Below are 8,137 nucleotides of genomic sequence, written 5' to 3'. Positions count from 1 at the left end.
CAAAATTGAGTGTGATGTCCCTTCGTGGCTACCATATGCAAATGTGTCTACTTGGGAGGAACAACAGCGGCGTAAACAGGTCCAAAATCAATTCCCCTTGTCCCACCCAAGGTGCAATATTTCCGAAGCAAAGTCAAACGAAATTAGTTTGCTGCTCATAAAACTTTTCCACGAAGTTTCCGCTGCCCACATACCATACCCACATCCACACCCACACCCACTGCGATTCTGAGAGTCCAGGTAAACTTTTGGGGGTATGTGTGCATATAATAACTTTGGTCTGCCGCCGGTGGGTGGATGTGTTTTTGGGGGAGTGGTGGGTGGGAACAGCCACCGGAAATCTTGTTACCCTGCATGGCTCTTCACCCGGGAGCCAAGACTTGAGACATGAAAAGTTTGGTGCGGCCGGCTGGCCAGTGGGTCCCAGAGCTTTAATTGTATTTCAAGTTCCAGGTTGTACTTGTCTGTTCCGCCCCAATTCGCCCACTTTTTTTTTACCACCCGCGCCTTCAATTTCCATGCGTGATAAATGGCAAAAATGGAAAATTCGTTCGTTTGCTTTTGAGCCGGTTGGTTCGCTTTTAGCACTGCGTTTCGCTGTCCGCGGTGGAAGCAACATTTCAGGGCTTTTGTCTTTCAATTTGGCCCAAAAATCTCTTTTGGCCAGTTGTGGCGGAATTTACCGCCCCCACGCGCCAGATTTCTTCATCACTTGTAAGCGCCCTGTTTGCATTTCCATGGCATAGTTTAGTTGGGCAACGCACATAGCTGGACTTAGTATCTCAACGGCTGGACTTTTGCGTACAGTCAAAACCAGCTAAGTAAAAACTGCGTACCACTGATAAAGCAATGAAATGAACCAAATAAAAAAAAAACCGCAAAGATACGGCACTAATTTTATCTTTTTATTTAATTGTATTAATTCTTATTCTTTTAAAATTTAGTAGATTGCCTGTCTGGATGGGTTTTTATAAGGATGTTTCACTGAGACGCGCTATATAATTGTGGTAACGTGTTCTGTTGGAGTATCTCATTCTGTGCTGTGTATATGGTCCCACCCCGTCTAAACTGTATAGTATTGTTGAAAACTGAAAAGATTTAATTTATTTCAAGTGAGAGCGAGAAAAGACTTCACTTCGGTGGGATTAGACTTGGGTTTGATGCGCTGCTACCGATTCGCTTTCGAATTGCATTTATTCAAACGTTTCAATTGCTTTCCGTCGGATTCAATCTTCAAGTGATTTATTGTGTTGCTCAGAATGGCGAACGAGAAGGAAGGAGTCGTGGGTGGTGTGGGAACTGGAGACTTGGATGGGAATCGTGATTGCGTTTGCCTAGGCATAACAATTATCCACTGTTTATGTAAGCGAAATCAATAATTAAGTTGAGAACGAAGCCCTAAATTAGAAGCATTATAAATTCGAGTCTATACATTAACTGTAAACAGTTTTATAATTATGTCATTACTTCGCATAACAAATGCTGCGTGTTCCTTGAGCAGAAGTCTATAAAGGAATTCCAGCCATAACTTATTCGATTATTGCCAAGTTGGAAAATGAAGTTCATGAAGTACGCAGTTTTATTTTACACCTCCGTGGGTATTGAGCCGTATACGAGTGACTCTCGGCCCAAAAAAGTCAGTCTGTGGTCAAATCTCCTATTTTGGGCCAATGTGATTAATTTGAGTGTCATTGTTTTCGGAGAGGTCCTCTATCTGGGAGTGGCGTATTCCGATGGAAAGTTCATCGATGCCGTCACTGTAATGTCTTACATAGGATTCGTGATAGTGGGCATGAGCAAAATGTTTTTCATTTGGTGGAAGAAGACCGATCTAAGCAATTTGGTTAAGGAATTGGAGCACATCTATCCAACTGGTACAGCTGAGGTGGAGGTATACCGGTTGGATAGCTATCTGCGATCATGTTCACGGATTAGCATTACCTACGCACTACTCTATTCTGTGCTCATCTGGACATTCAACTTGTTCAGTATCATGCAATTCCTCGTATATGAAAAGTGGCTCAAAATCCGAGTGGTCGGTCAAACGTTACCATATTTGATGTACCTTCCCTGGAACGTGCAGAACAACTGGACGTATTATGTTCTGCTGTTCTGTCAAAACTTCGCAGGACATACATCGGCATCGGGACAGATCTCAACGGATCTTTTGCTCTGTGCCTTGGCTACCCAGGTGGTCATGCATTTCGATTATCTGGCCAAGGTGGTGGAGAGACAAGAGTTGAATGAGGATTGGAACGAAAACTCAAGATTTTTGGTGAAAACTGTACAATATCATCAGCGAATTCTTCGGCTTATGGACGTTCTCAACGATATATTCGGCATACCCCTACTGCTTAACTTCATGGTCTCCACATTTGTCATCTGCTTTGTGGGATTCCAAATGACCGTTGGTGTCCCGCCGGATATCATGATAAAGCTCTCCTTGTTCCTGTTCTCGTCCTTGTCGCAGGTGTACTTGATATGCCACTATGGCCAGCTGATTGCCGATGCGGTGAGAGCTTTTATCGTTTATATAAATTTAAAGTATATATATAACATAGATATTTATAGAGCTCTAGCATATCGATTTCTGCATATAAGCAGAACTGGCACAATGCTGACATCCGATATCGTCGGGCTCTGGTATTCTTTATAGCTCGACCTCAAAGGACAACCTATCTAAAAGCCACTGTATTCATGAATGTAACAAGGTCCACTATGACAGACGTAAGAATATAATATATTATTAGGCCTTAACCCTAAATATATGTTCAATTTATGATTTCAGCTTCTTCAGGTATCCTACAAGTTTTTCGCTCTGCTTCGTACAATGTACATTAAGTGAATATCTGGTCATCATTTAGATGCGATTAAGTTTGAGTAAAATTATACAACTTATAATATATTATATGTATACATTTTATTGGGTTTTGTGATGACGTGCTCATTGTAACTAGTATCATTTGGAAATTCTTTGGTCTTGAACACTCTGGAATCGTTGCAGCTGTTAAATCTACAAAGCACGCGAAAAGAATTCGCAAATACCTAAGCATTACCTTCACGGGTGGTCAGTTATTATTTTCTTATATAATATTTAGCGCATTCCTAATCGCACCAGAGCTGTTTTGCACATGGCTATAAAACCCCTGGACCTTCCAAAGGACACTCACTCAAGAAGGACAATTCTCTAGCTCGGTTCGGACTGACCTAAAGATGGAGAAGTTATTGAAGTACGCCAGCTTTTTTTACACAGTAGTCGGTATTCGGCCCTATACCAATGGTGAAGAGTCGAAAATGGACAGACTTAGATATCGCATTGTTTTTTGGGCCAATGTGATCAACCTGAGCTTCGTTGGAATATTTGAGAGCATCTACGCATACAGTGCCTTCAAGGATAATAAGTTTCTGGAAGCCGTCACTGTAATGTCCTACATTGGCTTCGTCTTCGTTGGCTTGAGCAAGATGTTCTTCATCCGGTGGAAGAAAACGGCTATAACTAAACTGATAGATGAACTAAAGGAGATCTATCCGAGGGGTTCAATCCAAGAGGAAAGATACAACCTGCCGATGTACCTCGGCACCTACTCCAGAATCATCCTAACATATTCCTTGCTCTACTCTGTTCTGATCTGGACATTCAACTTATTCTGTGTAATGGAGTATTGGGTCTACGACAAGTGGCTCAACGTTCGAGAAGTGGGCAAACAGTTGCCGTACCTCATGTATATTCCTTGGAAATGGCAGGATAACTGGTCGTATTACCCACTGTTGTTCATTCAGAATTTCGCAGGACTTACTTCTGCAGCTGGACAAATTTCAACCGATATCTTGCTCTGCGCTGTAGCCACTCAGTTGGTAATGCACTTCGACTTCCTTTCAAAGAGTATGGAACTCCACGAACTGAGTGGTCATTGGAAGAAGGACTCCCGATTCCTGGTGGATATTGTTCGGTATCACGAACGTATCCTCCGCCTTTCGGATGTAATGAACGATATATTCGGAATACCATTACTACTCAACTTCATGGTATCATCGTTCGTCATCTGCTTTGTGGGATTCCAGATGACTGTAGGAGTTCCGCCGGATATAGTTGTGAAGCTATTCCTCTTCCTTGTCTCTTCGATGAGTCAGGTCTACTTGATTTGTCACTATGGTCAACTGGTGGCCGATGCTGTAAGTTTACCTTTATGGAACCGCCTTGATTTAATTATTTTTGTGTTTTTAGAGCCATGGATTTGCGGTTGCGACTTATAATCAGAACTGGTATAAGGCCGATGTGCGCTATAAACGAGCCTTGGTCATTATAATAGCTAGATCGCAGAAGGTAATTTTTCTGAAGGCCACTATATTTTTGGATATTACCAGGTCCACAATGACCGATGTACGCTAAGTATATACACTATGTAAAGTTGCCGAGTTTGAATTTAAAGGTTGTATTTCTTCCAGCTGCTTCAAGTATCATACAAGTTCTTCGCCCTGCTGCGCACCATGTACACCCAATAGGGATGACCAGAGAAGATCCTTCAATCCCTAATCCCGTATCTATGTTCCCCGTACAATGCTTTCAAAGGCTCAACGCGAACTTAATTATGCGGAGGCACGAGCTCCACGCATGTCCATCGCTTCCTCGACACAGGCAAAAAACGTAGTAATCTTTTTAGCGCAGCGAGCTGCCACTGAAAAGGCAGTTCTACGGCTCCACTGGAGAGCGAGAAAATATGTTGCTACAAAAGAAAATTGCAGAGTACATTTTACACTTCACTGCACACAAGTTGCGCTTATGAGTTTTCACTGCTCGTTATGCTCTATATTGGAGGCGTCTTGATTTCCTTTCGAATTGAAAAATGCAGGCTTGGCTCATTTTGAAATACTTTCAAGTTGCAGCATCTTAGATGGCACGAAATAAACGATAACAAAGTAACTATTAAAATATATTGCACTTTATATTTCTTATAATTGTGCCTCAAAGGGTGTTCAATGCTTCTACATTAGATTCAGCTTGGTTTACCATTGGTATACGGATATTTTTTACAGCTTCGAGTTTGGCGAAAAGTGGAGAAAAGTGTTGCGAGAAAATGAGAAAAGGAGAAAGCTCCTTGCGAAGGCAGTGGACAACAAAACCGTTTGATGGCATCTAATGCAGTTTTCCCATGATGTGTGGCTGTATGTACGCACTCAACAATATTAGCAATTTATGCATTGGAGCGTGTCCTGTGCAAAAATGAATGACGGGAATGAGGACGGGACAGGATGTGGGAGTTTCTCGCATAATATTTTCATTTTGACGGAATCCGACAGCACCTGCATAGTTATTGTTTGAGAAGGCCGTGTGCATAAAATTTATGAAAACGTATTTTTTGGTCAGCCATCCCAGTTCAAAACGAAGCGAAGACCCTGTCAATTTCCCTTGCCTAAAATGCGACATATTTTTTATCTGCCAGGTTTACATTCTTATTTATTTTGTGCTTTTTCTAGCCCTATGTGTGCTTTGGCTCTTCTGGGGGGATTTATTTTTCATTTGAAATTTTTACAAAGCTCCCAATGTGCTACAATTTAATTTCTGGTCACGTTCTGGGCGATTTTCAAATAGCAACAGTTACAGCAACCACAGTAAATGACGTTGAAAAAGTCTTTCAATATCTCACGCTGTCATATTGCATAATTTAAGTCGCCCCAAACATGGTCACGTTTATTATCATGTTTATATGTGTCCGCCTATCTGTCCATCCCAACTCCGTGCCCAGGATAAAGATCATATCAGGTGAAGTCAATTACTGATACTGTCATGGTTATCCTGGCGCCACGCAAATCGTACAAGGATCAACAACAAACATTGCCAATTAGCATGCAACTGTGGCGAACCGAAGAACAATTAAACAAATTCATATTATAAATCAATAACAAATTAGCTAATAGCCTAACAACGCAACTAAGTTCAGGGTAGATGATAAGTGCCGTGTTTTCGGTTATTCAAAATTACTGTGATGCGTTTGCGGTCGATGTATACCGATAACTAAATATGTGAATGCATTGTGTAGCTCTTAATTGGAAAATAATTGAATAATAACAAAACGCTATTATAATGTCATTAAAAATTTGTTTGCTTTTACAACTTTTTTATCATTTCCACTTAGATTTATTACTTTGATACTAAGCGTTATTGATAAAACCAATGGAACCTAATCCTTTGAGTAGAGTACTATTTCGTATGAAACAAGGTATAGTTTTACATTCACAATAGATGCTGTTTTTTGAGCTTTCAATTCATTAGCCAAGGGCTTCATGTAATGAAATACAACAGTTATCCCCTTACTTCATCATCATTATGGAGAACTTCACTGTGATTTCTGTTTTATTACCTCCATTTTCCATTTTAAAGGCCATGAACAGCCGAATGGCTATCAACAGAAACATTTTTGTCATTTATGGGCAAATATGAATTTACATTTTCCATGCGAAATGCATCGTGACCAGCAGAGAAGAGCGAGCCTGCAAAAAATCGTATCCTTTTTCGTACTGATGCCGCTTTCCACCGCCGCCCACAATGCTTTTCCACCCAGCGCCAGCGGTTGTTAAGTCCACTTATCAAAACGTGCAAATAACTCAACTCCCGGGATAGGGACAAACACGTGATGGCAACTGATGACCCAGTGGAGCGTGTTCAGTGGCCAATTGGCAAAAAATCGCTGCCATTGTTGCAGAAAAGCAGAGGCCAAAAAAAAGAGGAATATAAAAAATATAAAAGCTGTGTGACCCAATGGCTGGACAAACTCGGGCAGTGTATTATTGTTGCCCCACTGGCCGCTCTGTTTTTTTCAATTAGCTGCCATTAAATTGAATTCAAATATTGAAACAATATGTTGCCGAGCTGCCCCTGACGCTATTTCTGCGATACTTTTTCTCCTCCTCTCGGGGGATTTTAGTTTCGGCTTAGCGCCAATCTAAGCTCCTCTGCGCACACCATATGTGATTTATTGATTTTGAAAAGAGTTTTTCTTGTCAAAAGTTGACTGGGGCTCAAACGATTGTATGTCCACAGAAAAAATGGTAAAATATTAAAAGATAGCCACACGAAAATTGCATAAAAATAGTTTAGGTTTTTATTTAGTTTTCGCATCAAAGGCATCGTGCATTTTGGCGTTGCCTGAATGTGTGAAAATCCACACGTTTATATATGGTGAATCGTTTTCAATACCCGAATGTATAAATGGAATCGCTCTAAATGGGGACTAAAAGCCTCTAAATTAGTTTTCCAGGATTATTACTCATACGCAGCGAGGCCGCACCGATATTTTTATGGCCTTGCATTAGGCAAATGGTAAGGCATTCTAGTCCATGAATACGGCTCGGAGTGAAAGGCATTCCCCAGTCTGGATTTTCAGGAAAGAGATAGCATTTGCTAATGGTTTCATTTCTTTGTGGCTGCTATTTTGAGCTATGATTGCCGATGATTTAGCGCTGGCTTATTGATTTCTTATAGGCCATTAATAGTGGCTTGTCCTGGCCAACTAATAGCATTCATGTTCGAAACGATTTGTCAGGGTGGCGACATGGACGTCTGCCTTTATCCGGATAATTGTGACAGAAATGCGAGCGACAGTCGAAATCTATACAAAAGTTATACTCACCAACCACTAAAACGCGTCAAATGCGAAAATGAGCGTATACCAATGGCATAGGGGGCGTAAGCAGAGCTTAGGCTCTAAGTAGGCTGCTGAGCCACGCACAAAGCGGCCACAAAGACGCGCTGAGATAAGCGAGGGGATTTCATTTGCTCATTACTCAACGGCTTACAAGGAGCGGCGATGAGCCTTTCTGCAGAAAGGAAGTAATAAGAGTGCGGCTGCGAGCGGGCACATAAGAAATGCATGTGCACATAATTCATTTTTTATGCCGGATTACAGCAGCAACAAAAATGACGGCTGCCTACGAGGTGCACCTACACACCTACACATCTACAAACCGCATCACTTACGCTCGCACTCACACCACCATCTCGAAAGTTGCGAGAAGAGCATTTAGAGAGAGTGTGCGTGTGTGTGTGTGTGTGTGTGTGGGTGGGTGGAATTGGCGCTTGTCATCGTCCGCAGCGCTAGCAGCGGAAACGGAAGCGACATCCAAGTTTATGTTAAAGTTT

General features: G+C 41.6%; 2 protein-coding genes across 2 annotated transcripts; both read left to right on the top strand.

The window, feature by feature from the left end:
- The first annotated feature begins 1,199 nt into the window (after positions 1–1,199).
- On the top strand, positions 1,200–2,845 carry LOC6536221 (odorant receptor 85c). The gene is made up of 3 exons (XM_002096776.2): positions 1,200–2,512; positions 2,572–2,727; positions 2,789–2,845. The coding sequence occupies exons 1-3, from the start codon at positions 1,556–1,558 to the stop codon at positions 2,843–2,845; spliced, it is 1,170 nt and encodes a 389-aa protein (XP_002096812.1). The 5' UTR covers positions 1,200–1,555.
- Positions 2,846–3,118: 273 nt separating this feature from the next.
- On the top strand, positions 3,119–4,930 carry LOC6536220 (odorant receptor 85b). The gene is made up of 3 exons (XM_002096775.2): positions 3,119–4,173; positions 4,226–4,381; positions 4,447–4,930. Exons 1-3 carry the CDS (start codon positions 3,214–3,216, stop codon positions 4,501–4,503), a joined length of 1,173 nt encoding a protein of 390 aa, XP_002096811.1. The 5' UTR covers positions 3,119–3,213; the 3' UTR covers positions 4,504–4,930.
- Positions 4,931–8,137: the final 3,207 nt, after the last annotated feature.

The sequence above is a fragment of the Drosophila yakuba genome, chromosome 3R (genome assembly GCF_016746365.2).
Source record: "Drosophila yakuba strain Tai18E2 chromosome 3R, Prin_Dyak_Tai18E2_2.1, whole genome shotgun sequence".
Classification (NCBI taxonomy): domain Eukaryota; kingdom Metazoa; phylum Arthropoda; class Insecta; order Diptera; family Drosophilidae; genus Drosophila; species Drosophila yakuba.
This window is presented reverse-complemented; position numbering and strand designations above follow the sequence as displayed.

Excerpts from the sequence above, each read along its gene's own strand:
- LOC6536221 (XM_002096776.2), top strand. The coding sequence starts at position 1,556 with ATGAAGTTCATGAAGTACGCAGTTTTATTTTACACCTCCGTGGGTATT. Across the intron at positions 2,513-2,571 it reads GCCAGCTGATTGCCGATGCG|AGCTCTAGCATATCGATTTC; the intron begins GTGAGAGCTTTT and ends AGATATTTATAG. Across the intron at positions 2,728-2,788 it reads CAAGGTCCACTATGACAGAC|CTTCTTCAGGTATCCTACAA; the intron begins GTAAGAATATAA and ends TTATGATTTCAG.
- LOC6536220 (XM_002096775.2), top strand. The coding sequence starts at position 3,214 with ATGGAGAAGTTATTGAAGTACGCCAGCTTTTTTTACACAGTAGTCGGT. Across the intron at positions 4,174-4,225 it reads GTCAACTGGTGGCCGATGCT|AGCCATGGATTTGCGGTTGC; the intron begins GTAAGTTTACCT and ends TTGTGTTTTTAG. Across the intron at positions 4,382-4,446 it reads CCAGGTCCACAATGACCGAT|CTGCTTCAAGTATCATACAA; the intron begins GTACGCTAAGTA and ends TATTTCTTCCAG.